Raw genomic sequence first — 20,186 nt, 5'->3', positions numbered from 1 at the left:
CAAGGGATATGGGGAAAAAGTCGGAACGGGATACTGATTTTGGATGATCAGCCATGATCATATTGAATGGCGGTGCTGGCTCAAAGGGCCGAATGGCCTACTCCTGCACCAGTTTTCTATGTTTCTGTGCTGAGTATTTGCAGCAATTGCTGGACTTGGTTATGCTCCTTAGGACGCCAGTGTCAGGGGAAGCTGACCTTCTGTTTGCGAGGAAGGCTCTGGCTGCCCGGGGATGAGACAGAACATTCAACATCCATGAAACCACACCTTGGCCCAACAAAAGAATAATAGACAGAGCAAGAAAAGAGTACAAATATTTCTAGCTACACTGTAACTGTTCTGTTATCACATAAAATTTTCCATTGAAATGAAATGGTACCAGAAAAGAATTTACGTTAACGTTAGCAGATTTCCAAACATGCGGTCCAAACGTTTCTCCAGAAAGGGACTTTGATGTGTGGTTACTGTTGTGGTATTTGATGCTGATGGTGTTGCAATGAGTACTCATCCTTTCAGTTATTTATATGCAACATTTTTAAGTAGCCACGTTAAGACCTATCCATCAAGGGGAGTGAAGCTGAATATCTTACTTGTAGCACAATAATACCAGCGGCCAAGATACAATATGTACCCTGTTTGCCAGATTTATACGGTAAATATTGTTCTCATTCCTGTCAAACGCATACTTATTACCTGTAGGCAGTCTCAGTGCTCAAAGTTAAATGAACAGAACATCAAATAAAAAAAGATATTACCATATGTGACATTTGTTACAGATGACATGATTGAACGAGAGAGGCAGAGATCTGTCCCTTGGGTGCATTATATTCTATAATCTTCTTAAGATGTCACAGTGTGCTCTAGTGACTGCAGTTACTTGGATGTTTGTTGATTGACTTCAGAAAAGTATAATATGCGATAAAACAAAATACTCAATTTTTAATAGATTTTGTTTCATGAGTTGTAACAAAACACTTTCTTTCACAGTTTTGTTTTCTGTAGTGTTGGCTGAAAGAACGTTGTGTTGAAAGAAAGAGATACATTTTTATAGCTTAATTCGCCTCCCTTACAGGGAATTTCAAAGGACTTTACAGCCAATGCTCCATATAATACAATACACAGCTGTGATACAGATTTGAAGTGTACTGTGGGGCTGTTACTATATAGTACTGCATTTTGGAAGTGGAATATAAAGTGCAGCAATTACTGTACAGCATTTTGCAGCCACTAACTGTGGATCAATTCAGTCTTGAAATACAGGAAGATCAGAATGTGGACAGTAAAGGTTTTGCTGTGAACCACTGATATATTACGTTATTTCTGCATGGTACACTGTAACTGTATTCTATTGTAATCTACTTTATTCTGAACTACTCATTTTGCACAACTCTATGACTCCGTAACAGGCTATTTCAAGCAGTAGTTCATTTGAGAACCTTCACCTGTTGGAATTCTTCCAGTTTAATTGGGTGAAATTAGATTTCAATGAAAGCTTTCTTCAATAAATTCCACACCTCAATATTAAAGTAAACCTTTAAAGTTGATACAGTTTTATTAGAAAGATTACAGTCAGCAGCTGATAAAGAACAGATTTAAGTCAGGTTTTTAAGAAACCTCTGTGGATAAACATAAATAGATAATGTTACAAAGGCTGCTGTGCAACTGATGAACACAGAAATCTTTGAAGTAAAAGCTATTTGGTGATTTTAAAATGTCATTAACTTCTCACAAAAATAATTGCAGCCAAGGACATCTAACAGGCACGTTATTCAGATGGGTTGGTGAATATGTGACTAGCTGCCAGTGAAGGTCACAGAGGTAGATACAATTACAGTGGTTAAAATGCATTTGGACAAATATTTCCACAATATCATGAGACATTGGAGGAGAATTAGGCCATTCAGCCCATCGAGTCTTCTCTGCCATTCGACCATGGCTGATCTATTTTTTTGCTATTAATCTCATTATCCTGCCTTAACCCCATAACCTTTGACACCCATACTAATCAAGAACTTATCAATCTCCGTTTTAAAAATACCCAATCACTTGCCCTCCACCGCATTGAATTCCACAGATTCACCACCCTCTGGCTAAAGAAGTTTCACCTCATCTCTATTATAAAGATACATCCTTTTATTCTGAGGTTGTGCCCTCTAGACCTAGACTATCCCACCAATGGAAGCATGCTCTCCACATTCACTCTATCTAGGCCTTTCATTATTTGGTAGGTTTCAATGAGATTCGCACTCATCCTTCTTAGCGAGTACAGGCCCAGAGCCATCAAATGCTCCTCATACGTTAATGATTTATCCCCGGGATCATTCTTGTAAACCCCATCTGGACCCTCTCCAATGCCAGCAATCCTTCCTGAGATATGGGACCCAAACTGCTCACAATATTGTGAAGAGGTGCATAGATATATACAGCGATATGTGATAGAAATGCAATGCATGACTTGGCAGGTCCTGTGCGATTTTTATCCACGCTTCTGAGCAGTACGGGCCAATTATGTAGGAGTAAACTTGTTCTATTATTATTTAAACACCAACTTCAAGCGGGTGCTCCTTAAATAACTTACTTATCCCACATGGAAGTGATCCCTCAAGACCCACAACCCTGGCCAGGTGGAAACTCAATATCCTCCACCTCACTCCTTTGAGACTCTGAAACCACTCATTAATCTCAAACCTGGTCTTGCCCACCAACAACCTTTCTCCTCCTCCAGGATTATAGGTACGACGAAGGTTGTCCAAAGAGTCAGCAGGTCATAGGTCAGCTAGAAACATGGGCAGAGTGACGGCATATGGAATTTAGTCTAGACAAATGTGACCTAATGCACTTTGGGATGTTATTTTCTGATCAGACAAATGGAGTAAATTGCCGGGCCATTAGGAGTGCTGATGTACAGAGACACCTTGAAGGGTACAAGTTCATAGATTTCTGTAAGTGGCAACAAGGATGGATAGGGTTGTGTAGAAAGCATTTGACATGCTTGGCCTCATTGATTGAGGTGTTGGGACATCATGTTGCAGCTGTACAAAAAATTGGTTCCACCACACTTAGGAATTGTGTACAGTTCTGGTCGCCATACCATAGGAAGGAGGTGATGGTAATATAGAGAGTGCAGAAGAGACACCCCCAAATGGTTCGTGGAATGGAGGATTGACATTATAAATTCCATCTGCCATCACTCTGACCAACTTTGTTGCTGAGTTTATTCTCAGACACCTGAAAACTGATTTTATAGAGGTTATATAACTATCAGGGGCATTGGAACGAATGATAGTCAGAATCTTTCTTCCACAGCAAGGGAATCTAGAACTAAAGGACACAGGTCTAAGGTACAAGAGGCAAGATTTAAAGAATATCTGAGGGGTAGGTTTCTCACACAAAGGGTGGTGGCGGCATGAATGAGCTGTCAGAGGTGGTGGTAGAGGCTGATACAATTACAATGTTGAAAAGACAAACACTTGGATCGGTAAAGCATAGAAGAATACAAGGTTAATGCAGGCAAATGGGATGATGAAGGCAGATGGGCATCACGATTCATTTGTGCATTGGATATTTCTATGATAATTACAACTTTGAAGGCCTGAAATAATTTAAAATAAACTTAGCATCTCCTTTGCTCATATCCAGAATGGTTTCAATCTCCACTATCCCCACTACATTCCCTGCGATCATGGGTTCTATATCAGATGGCATAACACTAGGAGTGAAGTTACACCAGAGTTTACATAAGAATCAGAACTAGAATTAATGCAGTGATGAAAAGTATATTGGCAGCAAAGGCCAACAGTTTCCTAAATCCTTGAGAATTCTACCCCTGGGTTTTTGTTAGTGGAAATACTGCTGATGTTTGAGCCATAATCATATAATTTCCTTTCAATTTCCTTTTATATTGGAAAAGGTCTCGTCTGACAAATAATATTAGACTTTTGTAGAAATGCCTAAAAGTATCTACATGCATATGCCAATGCATGTTAAATCTACCTACATCCACAAAGCATTTAATCAAACCTCCCAAAAGTGACTTTTAATTGAAGTTGAAGGTCACGGACTTCAAGTCAAATTATTGACTTGTTTTGGAAAGATGCTGAGCGGCAAGAGTCAGAGAAAATGGAAAATGAAAGTTAGCTAGATGATGCCCTCATGGATCTGCAGTTGCAGTTAATTTCCATCATTGTTAGCAGCTGGTAGGATAGAAAGCCACCTGGCCAAGTTTACCAATAACACAAAGGAAGATGGCATTGTAAGCAGTGAGGAACACATTAAACAACAAGGTGATCGCAATATATTAAGTGATTGGATGAAACCGTGACAAATGGATGTCAGTGCGCGTCAATGTGACGTTGTAAATTTTGGATCGAAAAGAAAGAGAAATTTACTTCTAAATAATGAAAATCTAGAACCAGTAATAAAACATCAAAATTGTCAAATGTAGTTAATAAACTATCCAGAGATGCTGCCTGCCCCGCTGAGTTACTCCAGCATTTTGTGTTTATCTCTAGTTAATAACATGCTGGCTTTTCTATCCAAAGTGTCTGTGATGACATTACTTTACAAGAATACAAAGCTCTAATTATGCACATACAGTGAATAATTCTTGGCTCTACCATTTGAGCAATGTTTGTGCTTTGATGGCGCTTGAATACATTTACCAGATTGGTTGCTGGACTTCAAACCTTAAATTATTAAAGAAGCACCATAGTTCCATTGTCATAATTTCAAAAGACTATGAAGTGATTTCATAAGCATCCCCCCTGTGGGAACTAATGTAGATAGTTAAGCTGGTAATGTTGTTGAAGAGTCTACTACTTGGAGCTGTGGTTTTAAAATGCAGTCAGGCCTTTCAATATTGGATTTTAGACATGGGTGCTGAGAGTTTGGAACTCTTTACTGCAAACCATAACTATTGCAAAGTAAATTATTAATTGTGAAATTGAGTTTGTTAATCTTTTGTTAACCATAGATAACAAGGAAAATGGGGCAAAAGCAAATATCCGGAGTTAGATACCATAGCACCAATGATTTTATAACTTTGTGGAAAGTTCAATTTACTTTCCTAATCTAGATCATGAAAACAAAAATGTATTGTTCTATACATTTTGGATCATTCCGTCACCTTGGTCATGAGTTCAAGTCCTATTCCAAAAAGATGATCACAAAATCTAGGCTGACATTAAAGTGCATCACAGATATAGTAACACAGATAGATGCTTATTTCAGCATCAAGTTATGGCCTTCCCTGCACTCATGGTTAGAATCAAAAGATCCTAAGGCACTATTCCTATAAACTAGTGAGTCTTTCTTGTTGTTCGAGACAATGTTTACTCCCATCTGCCATCATATAAAGGGAATAGATTATTTCACCGTTCATTTTGCTGCTTACAGTGAGTCTTCTGTGAACAATTGGCTGCCATTTCAAAATGTATTCTATTGATTGGTTGTAAAGTACTTTAGCACATCCATGATGTCTTGAAAGCATTTTTTTTTGCCCATCATTATCTCCCATTATCAAATTTACTTTATGGGCATATGGTACCTTGGAAAACTCGCAAGGAATCACGTCCTCTCAAAATTAAACTATGGGCACAAATTTTCTTGGTAAACTCTCAAAGTATCATATGTAATTGAGATTGGAGATTCATGCTCCAAAAGTAAAATTGCATTATAATATTTCAAGAATGTATCATAGGTTGTTTATAAAACAAAACTGATTTATAGTCTAGGCAATAAAGCTCCATGGAGGAGGGTCGTAACTTGTGAATAAAACCCAAGCGCCTTTTCTGAATGCCCATAGAAATTCTGAAGCATCCGTTTCATTTTTAGATCTTAAAATGTATTAAGGGTATGGGGGCATAAGAGTGTTAATGCTGTCATCAGTGTGAGCAGTTTTGGGCCCCATATCTGTGGAAGGACGTTCTGGTGTTGGAGACGGTCTGGAGGAGGTTTACGAGGATGATCCCAGGGATGATTGGGTGAACATATGATGAGCATGTGATGGCACTGGGCCGTTACTCGCTGGAGTTTAGAAGGATGAGAGGCGACCTCATTGAAACTTACCGAACTGTGAAAGGCTTGGATAGAGTGGATGTGGAGAGGATGTTTCCACTAGTGGGAGAGTCCAGGACCAGAGGGCACAGCCTCAGAATAAAAGGACACACCTTTAGAAAGAAGATGAGGAGGAATTTCTTTAGTCAGAGGGTGGTGAATCTGTGGAATTCATTGCTACAGACGGCTGTGGAGACCAAGTCATAAGGTATTTTTAAGAGATCAACATTCTTGATTAGTAAGGATGTCAAGGGTTATGAGGAGAAGGCGGGAGAATGGGGTTGAGAGGGAAAGATCGATCAGCCATAATTGAATGGGGGAAGTAGAGTTGATGGGCCGAATGCCGTACATCTGCTCCTATGACTTATGAACTTATGCCGGGTCAGACGGCATCTGTGGAGGAAAATAGATGGTCAGCGTTTCGTGTTGACATCTTTCATTGAGAAATATCACCTGCTTATTTCACTCCAGAGCTGGTGTCTGACCCTCTGAGTTCCTCCAGTAGCTCTCTTTTTTTAAGGGTATGTAGATTTATACAAAACTGATATAATGGTACTTGAAAAATGGGAATGCACCACATTTGCCATCTAGTATAATATATTAGATATCTATATATGTAACATATTTTGATATCTATTGAATGAATAAATGGTAACCTAGATGGAATATGGAACAGTACTGCACAGGAACAAGTCTTTCGCCCACAATGTCCATGCCAAACGTGGTTCCAAGTTCGACTAATCTCCTTTGCCTCCAAATGATCCATATTGCTCCATTCCCTGTATATCTATGTGCCCCTCCAAAAGCTTCTTACAGATACAATTGTATCTCCCCTCACTCCCACCCCTGGCAGCACGTTTCAAGCACCCACCACTCTGTGTAAAAAAAACCTTGCTCCACGCATCTCCTTTAAAACTAACCACTCTAACCTTAAAGCAGTGCCTCAAACATAGTTGAAAAGCAGTTTGTGTTTTCAAATTTTTAGCTGTTTTAAGTTGAATCTGTATATAAATTAAGAAAATAAGCAGCTGGAATGAGAATGAATCTGTATTGCAATCACTGAATTGATTTTCGACTGTTGTACAGAAGTATTCTAGCCAAAGAAGGATGGTCGGTGATTTCAGGGCAGCCAGACAGCATTCGCTGCTCATGTATCGTAGGTCTCTTTTTGTGTCATTTCATGGATGGATTTTACTTTCTTACGATGTATGGAGAATTGGATTCAAATAGATAGGTGGTTGTTAATCTGCAGAATCTGAAAGAACACATTGTTCTTAAATCCTAATGGAATTTTCAACAATAAGGAAAGCACAAAGCAATGGAACCGTTTTATTGTTAAACAGAGAGAATAGGGGATTTGGATTCGAAAGTTCATAAATATTGTTAATACAGTCCCATCTGTAAAAAAGGGGTAAAGGAATTGGATTGGCCATTAATAAATTATGAATGATATAACATATCAGAGCTCTGCATTGCTATTTGCAATGTCTCTCACACATTATCTTGTGTCAATATTAAGGTTTATGCCATCAAGAGTACATGCTAATTATGAGAAAACAAAAGGTATAACAAAGATTGAAATGCCAAGGAGCCTGACAAGGCAGTGGACATGAAGCTTTTGCTAATCTAAACAGCACCACTTCAATGTTATTCTTTGTTTTCATTTTTCTTCTTGGAGGCAACTAAATTAATAGAGAGATCAAATTTGTCATATTTATTCTTGACGTGTATAATTACCAATTCCTCGAAGGTCTCCCTTTGTCTGTCTGTCTTCTCTATAAATGCGTAAGTGAGAAAACATGTTAATCATCCCTACCAATACATCATGCTCCAAGTGGGATATCTTTGTGTGAGGTAAATGGGATTGTGGTGGCTAAAGAAGTGAGGAATTTCAAGATGTTTGAAAAAATGTTGGGGTTCATGTTTGTGTAGGAAGGAACTGGTTGCAGGTTTACATTGAAGATAGACAAAAACTGTCAGAGTAATTCAGTGGGTCAGACAGCATCTCTGGAGAAAAGGAATAGGTGACATTTTGGGTCGAGACCCTTTTTCAGACTTGAGTCTGCATTTTGTGTCTATCTTTGGGGTTCATGTTGATTTGCTGAGTTTCAGTTTTGGTGCTTTCAGTAGCAGTTTCAAAGGACCTGCCAGCTAATTGTATTAAAACTTGCAGGATCTCTGTTATTGCAATTAATTTTCTGCTGTGGAATCTTGGCCAACTTGGCCTCAACAATAAATGTCATTATGTCGCAATTACCATAATGCTGCCATTTTATACAATTTTTTTGTGAGATGATAGTCATACAAAGTGGTCTAGACTAAACAAATTCCTGGGCACACAGTTACTATTTATGATCTATGCAAAATCATAAATAGCCCAGTTGACAGTGTTTACTACTTTCAGATCAATGCATTTGGCTGCAGGACATGTCCATTCAAAGAGAGAATTTAATCTTTGGAATTATTAGAACTGTAAGTGTGTGCAATGTCTAAAGTGAATTTCTTGGATTTTACAATGTTAATTTTCAGTCTAGGTCATTGAAATAAAGTGCAATTTATAGTAAAATTAAATGAATATTGTCATGATGCTGTCATGTTACTTTCTTTACTGAAAGTTTGTATAAAGAATTGCCCCAAGTGTAGGATAGAATTAGTGTATAGGTGATCGCTGGTCGGTGCTTCAGAAGGGCCTGTTTCCACGCTGTGTTTCTGAAACGAAATTAAACTAATTCTTACAACAGGAGTGGGTGCTTGGAGCAATGGTATTTATTGCCAAACATTTCTACTATGAAATATAATGTAAATATACATAGATTAAAGGTCTCTTCAGAGGCTGTGAAATAATTTTCAATTTTGAAAACTCCAGGGTAATCCTGTAAGGAAGTTAAAGAGCTACATTACCCCTGGGGAATGGTATGTTGCAAGGTAAGAGATTAATTTGAAGTGAAATTATAACAACTGCGTAATGCTGCTAATTCTTGGGCAGCTTTGTCAATAAATGTTTAAACAGACAAACTTGTATTTGTCTAGAGTTATTTAAGTTGCTTTGGGAATTAGTTTAATTGCAGCTTGATTTCATATGGCATTAGCTTAAGGGACTGATGCAATGTCGTTCCAGCAATGGATTTCTGGAGGCATATGTAATTGAGCGTAAACCATTGCTCCAACAGCAGTAAATATTGTGTAAACTGGGCTAGTTACCACTTTGCATGAATCTTAAAACAATTTTGAGCAGTGTCTCTCTCAACTACATTACGTTAGCAATTGTTTCTAAAGCAGCGTTCATAAGTTACAGAGACAAGGCATTCAATTTCCTTTCTTTCACTTTCATTCATTGCAGTCGATAATTCAAACTGATCAAGAAAATTGCTGGTGTCGTTACGATGTTTTCAAAAAATCTAGAAGCAGTGATGTTCCTATTCTAATAAGTTATTTTATTTTTTTCCCTTTCATATTTGTTCTTGGTGTCCAATTCAAGGGGATTGCATATAGACCTTGAGCTGAAATAATGTCGAACATCTTTTGGCTCCATAGATGCCGCTTGACTTGCTGAATTCTTCCGGCATTCTGTTTTTGTTACTATAGGTAATATATTGATTCTTGTCATCCAAAGAGCTGGAATGTTGATCTCTAGGGAAGATCTAACCAGAGAGGCTGGGAAATATTAGATTTGGTCAATATATAAATGTGTAAAGCTAAAATGTGTAATGGTCACCATGACCATAAAATCTGGTTCACTCATATTATCCAGGGAAGGAAATCTGCCAGCCTTAACCAATCTATATGCATGTGGCTTCAAAACCACAGCAATGTTGTTAACTCCTCGCTGCTCTCTCAAATGGCCCAGCAAGCCATTCATGGGCAATTAGGAAATTATAACCTTCCCAGTGAAGTATATGTGCTAAGAATTAAATAAACTGAGTAATCAAAACCCTGGGAAATGTAATTTAACAAGGAAATGTGAGATTATTCAATTTGGATCTGAAAAACAGGTCATAGGTGCATTAACAACATTTAAAATAAATTTGGACCGGTACATGGAAAGGAAAAGTTATAGGGATATGAGCAAACTGAGGAAAATGGAAGGGTCTGTTTCTTTGCTGGATGACTCTGCAACTAATATTTTCTAAACAGTGACAAACGAGGAGGTGCAGAGGAACAATTCTGTTTGCGTTAATATCCATAAATATTAACAGCAAATTAATCATAAAATGTTGGCCTTTATTTCAAGGAGTTGAAACTTAAATGTCAAGAAGTGTTGGTTAAATTGTACAGAGCAGTGCTCAAGCCCCGTTTGAACTGATGCATTCAGGCACAGGATCTGAATCTCAGGAAAGGTGCATTAGCAATGGACGGGCTAGAACAAGCATTCCAGAGAATGATGTCTGAATTTGAAGATGTGAATTATAAGGAAAGACTGAATAAACATGTTGCATTCTACATAGTTTGAAAAATAATTGTGACCTAATAAAAATCTGCAAAATGATTCAGTCGAAACAAACATGTTTCCATAAAATGTGAAGGAAATTCAAATTCTGCTCCTCTAAAGTGGCATTAGATGGGGATTTGCACAGATTGATGGGGAGAGGCTGTTTGCAGGTAAAGGGATGTTCGACAAGTGAGTGGATTTTAAAAGTGAGGTAGGGGGAGTTCAGGGACAGCATGTTTCTCTTAGAGTGAAGGGCAAGGTTAGCAGGGTTAGGAAACCATGGTTGACGAGGACTATTGAGGCTCAGGCCAGGAAAAATAAGCATGCATATGTCAGGTTGAGGCAGCTGGATCAAGTGTGTCCCTTGAGGGGTATAAGGTATGCAGGAGTACGCTTAAAACAAAATATAGGAGTGCAAAAAAGGGGCCATGCAATACCCCTGGCAGATAAGGCATAGGCATAGGAGAATCCAAAAAGATTCTGTAACTATATTAAGAAAGGATAAGAAAAAGATTGGGAGAGAATTGGTCTCCTGAGGATCTGAGTGGTAATCTATGTGTGGAACCATGTGAGATAGTGGATCCATAAATTAATACTGCTCACCCGTATTTACTGTGGCAAAGGATGTGTAAACTAGAGAGATCAGGGAAGAGAGCAGCGATCTCCTGAAGCCTATCAGCATGATAAAGGAGATGTTGGAGATCCTGAAGCACATAAAGGTGGACAGAAAGTCCAGCGCCTGACGGGGTGTATCCTGGGATTTTGTGTGAAGTGAAATTGCTGGTGCCCTGGCAATAGATTTTTACATCTTTGATTCCCACATTTGAGGTACTGAAGGATGGCTAATTGATAAGGGAAGGATAGCGGATGTTGTCTACATGGACTTTGACAAAGCCACGATAGTAAGTACATGAGATCCAATGTGAGATAACAAATTGAGTACAAAATTGGTTTTATGGTAGGGGGCAAAGCAAGGTAATGGGGAGTTGCTTTTCAGATTGCACAACTGTAACCAATGTGTCCAACAGGACATAGAACAACTGCGAAAGTGGGCTGGAGAGTGACAGATGAGATTTAACTTAGAGAAGAGGGCTGATGGTAGGGTCTTTGGAGTGTTATTGAATACATGGAGTGCGAGTACACAATTCCCTGAAAATTATGACAGAGGTAAATAGAATGGTGAAGAAGATATGTGGCAATCTTGTCTTCATCAGACGAGGAACTGAGTGTTGGAGTTGAGATTCACGTTACAATTGTATAACTCATTTGTTAGATCATACTTGAGTAGTGTATGGTGTTCTAGTCACCACACAATGGGAAGGAAGTTATTAGTCCATAGAGGATACATAATGGGAATGCTGCCGGGCCTGGGGGCTTAAGTTATTAGGACATTGGATAGGCTCGGACTGTTTCTCTGCAGTGATGGAGTCTGATTGGTGACCAAGCAGATGTTACAAAATTATGAATGGCATTGATTGGTAAATAGCCATATTCTTTTTCCCATGATTGGGGAGTCCAAAACTGGAGGGCATAGTTTTAAAGTATGAGGAAAAAGTTTAAAGGGAACCCAAAGAGCAAATTTTTCAAATGAATGAGTATGTGGAAAGAGTTGCTAGAGCAAGTGGGTACAATCATAAAGTTTAAAAGACATTTGGACAGGTGTGTGGATTGGAAAGGTTTTGAGATTTATGGGCTAGTGTAGATAGGCATTTTGGTTGGCATGAATGAGTTGGACTAAGGGACCTGTTTCTGTGCTGTGTATCAATGCATCTCTGAAAGGTTGGATGGTGCACATATTACAATTTCAATATATGTTTGCAGTAGATGTTTTTGATTCAGGGGGAGGTTCAGGGCACTTGAAGAGCAAAGCTGACAAGCTTTAGACTAACGCTGCTGCTCTGCTCCTCTCCCTCTATGGCTCTTCAAGGGTTTTAATAACGTGAAGAATTCTACTCAATGGTGTAAAGTAACTTTACATCATTGCTTTCGTCTCACAATAAGAAACATTAAAACATAAAAATGGATTGTTTTTATCACCTTCTGCTGTATCACTCAATACAACGTGCTGGCATCAAATCATCCAAACACCAGAAATTCTCTCTTTGATGTCTGATTCCTGACTCTTTTATTTAGATATGAAACGTAAAAAAAGAACATCAGGATGGGTTCTTTCCGTTAACTAGCTGGAGCCACTAACCTGTCATATAGCAAGTGCACTATTTGAATCTAATAATTTCCAACAATTGTGAAATAAAATTGAAGAGTTTTTAGATATTACAAAAATAGTTTGAAGTTCGTATATTTTATGAAATTGATGGATAAGCTGGCCTCTCAAGTCTTTGCCTCAATCCCATGGTGATGATTAGATGCCTTACTCCCCTCTACCCAGCCCACCCACATACAATCAATGATTGTAAGGAACAAATGTAGAAGGAAAATAAGGGAAGTTTATTTTCTGCGAAACTCCACTCCAATTCCCTCATACAGCACAGGAAATTATAAGAGCCATGTATTCCTTATCGGTTAATTAATTTACACATTATATGATGTAACATCTGCCCCAATGATAAACTTAATCCTAAATTGCTAATTGGAATTCTTTATAATTTTCATAATTGCAATTATCTATAATTGAATGAATGATTGAATACATTATTGTCACATGTGGCAAGTCACTGTGACATTGTTTTGCTTGCTTGCATACATACGCAAGGTATACCCAAAAATCAAAAAAATGCAAAATGGTTTAAAGAAAATACTGGCCAAAACAGTTGCACATGAAATTTAGTAAGCCACAATCTAATTTCTACAGATGGAAAAGTGGGCGGCTTGTACACTTAAGATGAAAGGAAGCTTGGCAGCTGATTTATTTGAAGACTAAAGGGCCTGTCCGACTTTGTCGATTTTTTAGGCGACTGCAGGCGACTGTCAAAGTCGTAGCAGATCGCCGAAAAAAATAACCGTACGACAATGTCCACAACAATGACCACGACAATGCCCGCGACAAGCTAAGACAATCTACCACATAGGCGACGGCAAGCTGACGAAAACCGGCGACTCAAGGGCCTGTCCCACTTTAGGCGATCTTCTTGGTGACTGCCGGCGACTGTCAAAGTCGTAGCAGATCGCCGAACTTTTCTTTTACCCGACGACAATTACCACGACAATGCCGAGTCAGGTCGAGATTACACCGTCTTCTGAAACATCGTGGAAAATTCCCACGCTGTCAATGCTTCTCCGGCGTCCTGGTTTTCGCTGAAATCACTGACAAGTCGGTAAGTACTTGAGAGTACTTTTGAACTATAACATCCTGTTTGGGTTACTTAAAAAACAAGCTTCACTGTAACAAGGAATAAACTGGATTTACTTCCAGTTTACTAATAGCTGTATTAAAAAAAATTTTTTTTTAAAGTGGTTAAGTGGATTTTTGTGAAAAGTGTGTGGGCATTCTTTGAAAATGTACGGGAGATGTATATCTGGTTTCTGGGTTGCATATCTGGGTTTGGAGCTCACTTTAAATGTAATGGCTGAGGCCAAAAACATTGCGAAAATTCCCACGCTTACCTGACCGTCAAACTGTCGCCTCCAATCTACCTGTCAAATGTCCTGACGGTAAATAAATTGGTTAAACACAAGCATTTTATGGTATTTTTAAATTACTTTACTTATTTTAATATTATGTGCTTCTAAATGCATCTTAAGAGAACCTATCAAACCTGGGGACAGCATGCGACAGCGACCGCAATAAGCTACGATGCCTGGCGACAAGCCAGCTTTCACCGAGAGATTTCAAACCGTTTGATTTCTCGGCGACGCGCCGAGATCCACTACGATCCACTATGATCTTTGGAAGACTCCTCACGATCATGCCCGCGACACCCCGGCGAACGTTCAGTGACAGCCTAGTCGCCGGCAGTCGCCTTAAAATCGCCTAAGTGGGACAGGGCCTTGAGTCGACGGTTTTCGTCAGCTTGCCATCGCCTATGTGGTTTGTTTGTCTTAGCTTGTCACGGGCATTGTTGCGGGCATTGTCGTACGGTTATTTTTTTCGGCGATCTGCTACGACTTTGACAGTCGCCGGCAGTCGCCTAAAAAACCGCCAAAGTGGGACAGGCCCTTTAATGTGTAGGCGATTCAGCACGGCATTCAATTAAGCCAATGGCAAGCTACTTAGTCAAAACAGTAGAGGACATGTGAGAAGATGTTTTGATCAAACTATGTCTAACAAGAGAGTTAGATTTAGTTCTAAGGGCTAAGGGAATCAAGGAAAATGGGGAAAAAGCTGGATACTGTTTTTGGATGATCAGCCATGATCACATTGAATGGCGGTGCTTGCTCGAAGGGCCGAATAGCCTTCACCTGCACCTATTTTCTATGTTTCTATGTTTCTATCATGCATGTCAGCAACAGCTTGAGTATTTTGTAACATCCAGTGAGAGTTACCGAGACGTTGGAGATATCAAACACCGGAAATGATGACGAAGCATTGTGAGGATCACCTGTATGTTGGGCCGTGAGTTCGCTGGAAAGATTGGATAGATTTCTGCTTTACAACTGGGAAGGGAATTTTCTCTTGAGGTGACTCTGCAGAGTTGCAAATATTATGAGACACTATAAAGAAGGGTCTTGATCTGAAACGTCATCTATCCATATTCTCCAGAGATGCTGCCTGTCCTGCTGAGTTACTCCAGCACTTTGTGTCCTTTTGTGAAAATCCAGAAATTGACTTTCTGTTTTGCTCTGTAATTTTGACTTTGCAGTGTGACAGTGATCCGATTTTAGCTTGTAACTTAGATTCCTCCCACCTGAGGAAGGTAATGTCATGTTAGTGATAAGATCTTCAAGGGAGTTTCAGACTAGTATGTTAAACTGCGTGGATAAAAGATAAAGAAGATTACTGGTTCAAATTTTTCTGAACATTGATTGCAGTAAATTGCAAATCTTGCAGATTGTGATCAATACCAAGAGTTGCTGGCCAACATGATCCAATTCAACGGTTGCAGATAGTGAATTAGATTGTGCAAAGATGGAGGTCATAGATCAGATGGAAAGTTGGGCGGATGGAATTTAATCCAGAACAAAGCCAATATTATAGCTCATCAAATACGGGCAGAGCAAATGGCAAGGATCTAAGGCGTGTTGAGGTACAGAGAGCTATTGGGGTACGTTTGTAATTCCATGAAAATGGTGAAGCAGGTGGATAGAGTAATGTAATAAACATTTGACATGCTTGTCTTCTAGGTTGGGCCATTGAGTATAAGAGTTGGGACATCCTTTTTATCCAAAGATGCTGCCTGACCCACTAAATTACTCCAGCACTTTGTGTCTATAGTTGGGACTTCATGTTGTAGATTTACTACACTTGGGAGTATTGTGTACAATTCTGGTTGCCACACTAAGGAAGATTGTGGTAACATTAGAAAGTGATTCAGTAAGATGTTTTTTTTTAAAAAAAAATTAAAATATTTTATTTAAGTTTTAACAGAACTCATACATTATACATTTCATATTAAACAATAATAACTACCTTATAAATTCGATGATACACGTATTGTTCTGTATTTTCTCCCCTCCCCCATCCCCCCTCCCCCCCACCCCCCAGTTAAAAAGAAGGAAAAAAAAAAAGCAGAAGAAAGAGAGAAAGAGAGCAACCTGGAGTCCCGAGGGAGTCCCTTCCGAGTAATTTCTTTTTAAGTTCTTATTGGGTAACAAAACAGTCCTGAGTTTAAATACTTCCTATTTTTAATCCTAGCTTTACCATGAATGGGTTCCACACCTTCAAGAAGAAGTCGTATCCATTTCTCAGATTATACGTTGCTTTTTCTAATGGGATACAACTACGCATTTCTGCATACCATCTTTCAAATCTTATTTCATTTTGTTCTTTCCAAGTAATCGCTACACATTTTTTTGCTACTGCTAATGATATTTTGAGAAATCTTTCCTGATATTTATCCAAAATTAACTTTGGTATTATTCCTTTTGTATCTCCTAACAAAAACAACCTTGAATCCATTGGTATGATCTTATTCATCAATTGATCCAAAAACTTTTTTAGCTCTTGCCAAAAAGGAGTTACCTTCCGACATGCCCATGTAGAGTGTATAAAAGTGCCCACGTCTTGGTTGCATCTAAAACACATTTCAGATGAGTTTGGTTTAAATTTTTTTAATTTTTCCGGGGTTAAATATAGTTGATGCAAAAAATTATATTGTACTAAGCTATATCTCACATTAATAGTATTTTTCATACTATCTAAACACAGTCTTTCCCAACTTGGTTCATCAATAATAATATTAAGATCTGTTTCCCATCTTTGTTTTGATTTTTGAATTCCTATCTTTGGACTAGATATTTGTAGTAGTTTATACATTGATGATATAAAATTTTTAATTCCCTTGCCCTGAATCAAGGATTCCATTCCTTTAATCTGAAATAGAGACATTGAATTACCTAACTTTTCCCTTAAAAAAGATTGTAATTGATAATAGAAAAAAATACTACTCCCTGGAATTTGATATTTATTTCTCAATTGAGAAAATGTCAAAAAGATATTTCCTTCATAGAAATCTCCTATATTTTTGATACCCTTCTGTTCCCAGAGTTGTAGTATTTGATTATTCCAAGCAAACGGCAATAATCCATTTTTTACTAATGGAGTTTTAGCTGTTAAAAAAAATCTTTTATCCTTAACTTTAACTGTTTTCAACAATGTATTAATTAAATGTTTTAGCAAAGGTGACTCTTTATCCTTAACTAATAGCTTCGCTTCCCATTTATATATAAATTCTTCTGGACAAGACTCTTTTATTTTATCCATTTCAATTTTAACTCATGCTGTTTTTCCACCCTCTTGATAAAAGGATGAAATAAAACTCATTTGTGCTGCCAGATAGTAATTTTTAAAATTTGGTAATTGCAATCCACCTAATTCAAATTTCCATGTTAATTTTTCCAGAGACACTCTTGGCATTTTACCTTTCCAAAGAAAATTCCTCTCAGTTTTGTTCAATTCTTGAAAAAATTTATTTGGCAAAGGTATAGGCAGTGTTGAAAATAAATACTGTATCCTCGGAAAAATATTCATCTTAATACAATTCACTCTCCCTATCAATGTAATTGGAAGATTTATCCATTTCTTCAGATTCAGTAAGATGTTACCTTGAATGGTGGGGTTTAGTTACAAGATCAGAATGGATAGTCTAGATTGTTCTCTCTGAATTAGGAGACTTAGGAATGACTTTATAAAGGTTTAGAAAATTGTGAAGGGCATAGATATGGTAGTTAGAGTCTTTCTCAGGGTAAGGCTTGTTTAAAACTCGAGGGTATAGATTTAACGTGAAATGGGTGATCTGAGGAGCAAATGTTTCACATAGAAGGTAGTGGTTGTATATAACGAGCCTCCAGAGATGGTGATAGAAGCAGATCCAGTTACTGCACTTTAAAGAACAGGTACCTGGACAGTAAAGGAGAAGACAAATGGGATTTTCATAGTTCGGCATCACAGCCAATATAGATGTGGAGGGCCAAAAGGGCCTGTTTCTGTTCTGTACAATATTATGACTATTTGTATGAAACACAAATAAGCAACTTTTACAAAATTGTAAAAAGAAAATATAATGGTAGATCAGAATTCCACTTCAATCTTATAAAACACGTTAGCGCTGTTATGTAATAATGTGCATTACTAAATCATATTGATTACTTTAGGGCTGGAAGTGTGCTGTACGGCATTGACAGCATGCCAGATCTACGTCGGAAGAAGACTGTGCCCATTGTTCGAGATGTGGTGAGTTAGAATTTGATTTATAGTATGGCATTAATTGAAAAATATATTTTATTCTGGAGAATCCATGCCTCTGCGATGAAAATCTCCCATCCTCAGAGAGGACATTATATTTAAAATGTAGTTCAATTTCCTACCTTTAGATTGAGCAGTGATGTTGTTTGGATTAGTTGTGCCTGGTACTGATCGCGGTAAAACTGACTGAGCTCCAGATTGTGTCCTGAGCACTTGCCATTTGCACCCTTAGCTGTATTAGTGAGGGGTTTGGTGTGTGTGCAGTTAATGTCCACCAGATGTATGCAGACAGATAGATCGCAAAGTGAATGAAGATTGCATCTTGACAGTGCCATTTTGGCCATTATGGAACTCCGTAGTTTACAACCCAGCAGGGGGTATGAATGTTAAATTCTCAATTTCAAGCAACTTCTACTAACACTCCCCTCCCCCCTTGTCTCCTTCCTCCACCCTAGTTATTTAATCAGTTCCACAGTTAACAACAATGTTTGTTTCCCTCTTGAGATCAGACCTTACCTAGCCAACAATTGGCCGACCAGGGAACCACCCTGCCTGAGGCCATCTGTTCCTGACCCTGATCTGTCCTGGTCTTTTCTCGCCTCCAGTTATCCCCCTCCTTTTTACTTTCAGCCCGAAGAAGGGTTCTGACCCAAACATCACTTATCGTTTATCTTCCAAGATGCTCCCTGGCCTACTGTTACTCTAGCACTTTTTTTGTTGATCTTTGGTATAAATCAGCATCAGCAGTTCAACATTTTAGAACTCAGTGTTCCCATAACTATTTTGCCTTGCACTGCAAGGCTAAACAAGCAGTAGGCCAAAGGAAGGAGTCTGAGTCTCTCGCAGTGCTTTTCAAAATTAATCTTCTGCTGATTATGAGTTGGTTGGTGGTTGGTTTCTTCAGGTGGTGATTTGTTATATTGTTTGAAGTTGCGGAGATTCAAAGTGAGGAGGTGACGAGACTGGTGCTGAAGGGCCTTTTGGGGATTTCGGTTCCTGGTTAAACATTACTCCAAGATTTGGATACATCAAAAGCGAATCTACTTTTGAAATAGCCTGATTCTAGTGGGCATCCCTGGCCCAACAGCAAGCTGAGCATTGCTCGGAGCTTTGTGTTTTGACTAAGTGTTTGGAGCATCTTCCAGAAGTAAGATGGGTTTTCTACTTTTCACTGCTCCACCAAACCTCCAGTCCAATACATGTAGATTGCGGAGCAACCATCTCTTGTGTTATACCATTCTTCATTTTTTTCCCAGAGTTTAGAAGGATGAGGGGGGACCTCATGGAAACTTGGCGAATAATGAAAGGCCTGGATAGAGTGGATGTGGAGAAGATGTTTCCACTAGTGGGAGAGTCTAGCCTCAGAATTAAAGGACGTTCCTTTAGGAAGATGAGGAGGAATTTCTTTAGTCAGAGGATGGTGAATCTGGGGAATTCATTACCACAGAAGGCTGTGGAGGCCGCCAATGGATATTTTAAAGACGGAGATAGATAGATTCTTGATTCGTACAGGTGGCAGGGGTAATGGAGTGAAGGAAGGAGAATGGGATTAAGAGGGAAAGATAAATCAGCCATGGTTAAATGGTGGAGTAGATGATGGGCTGAATGGCCTAATTCTGCTCCGATCCCTTATGAACATGAATGTCAGCCAGTTACCGGTGCAAGCACAGTGCATGTTCCCTTTAAATGGTACAGGTCTAGTTAGCTGACACCGCAATCATTATAATTATGAGACATCACTCTGTTTGTATGTTTGAGCCAGTATCTTTCAGTAACCAGTTCCTGGAAGGATGTGAGTGAGGATGCTGCTGATTAATTTGGTCTTTAGTTCGTACCTCTGCCCAAGTCTGGGAGAAATAACATTGTGAACGGTGCATTAGTGATTTTCTAGACTCTATAGAA

General features: G+C 38.7%; 1 protein-coding gene across 3 annotated transcripts in view; it reads left to right on the top strand.

Moving 5' to 3' along the window:
- unc13c (unc-13 homolog C (C. elegans)) overlaps window positions 1–20,186 on the top strand; it is a 247,857-nt gene that overhangs the window by 52,745 nt on the left and 174,926 nt on the right. For all 3 annotated transcript variants that reach the window (XM_078427403.1, XM_078427401.1, XM_078427402.1), the window contains one exon: window positions 18,194–18,272. In XM_078427403.1, coding sequence (XP_078283529.1) covers window positions 18,194–18,272 — 79 coding nt within the window. The remainder of the gene's footprint in view (window positions 1–18,193; window positions 18,273–20,186) is intronic.

This window comes from Rhinoraja longicauda, chromosome 33, assembly GCF_053455715.1.
Source record: "Rhinoraja longicauda isolate Sanriku21f chromosome 33, sRhiLon1.1, whole genome shotgun sequence".
Classification (NCBI taxonomy): Eukaryota; Metazoa; Chordata; class Chondrichthyes; order Rajiformes; family Arhynchobatidae; genus Rhinoraja; species Rhinoraja longicauda.
This window is presented reverse-complemented; position numbering and strand designations above follow the sequence as displayed.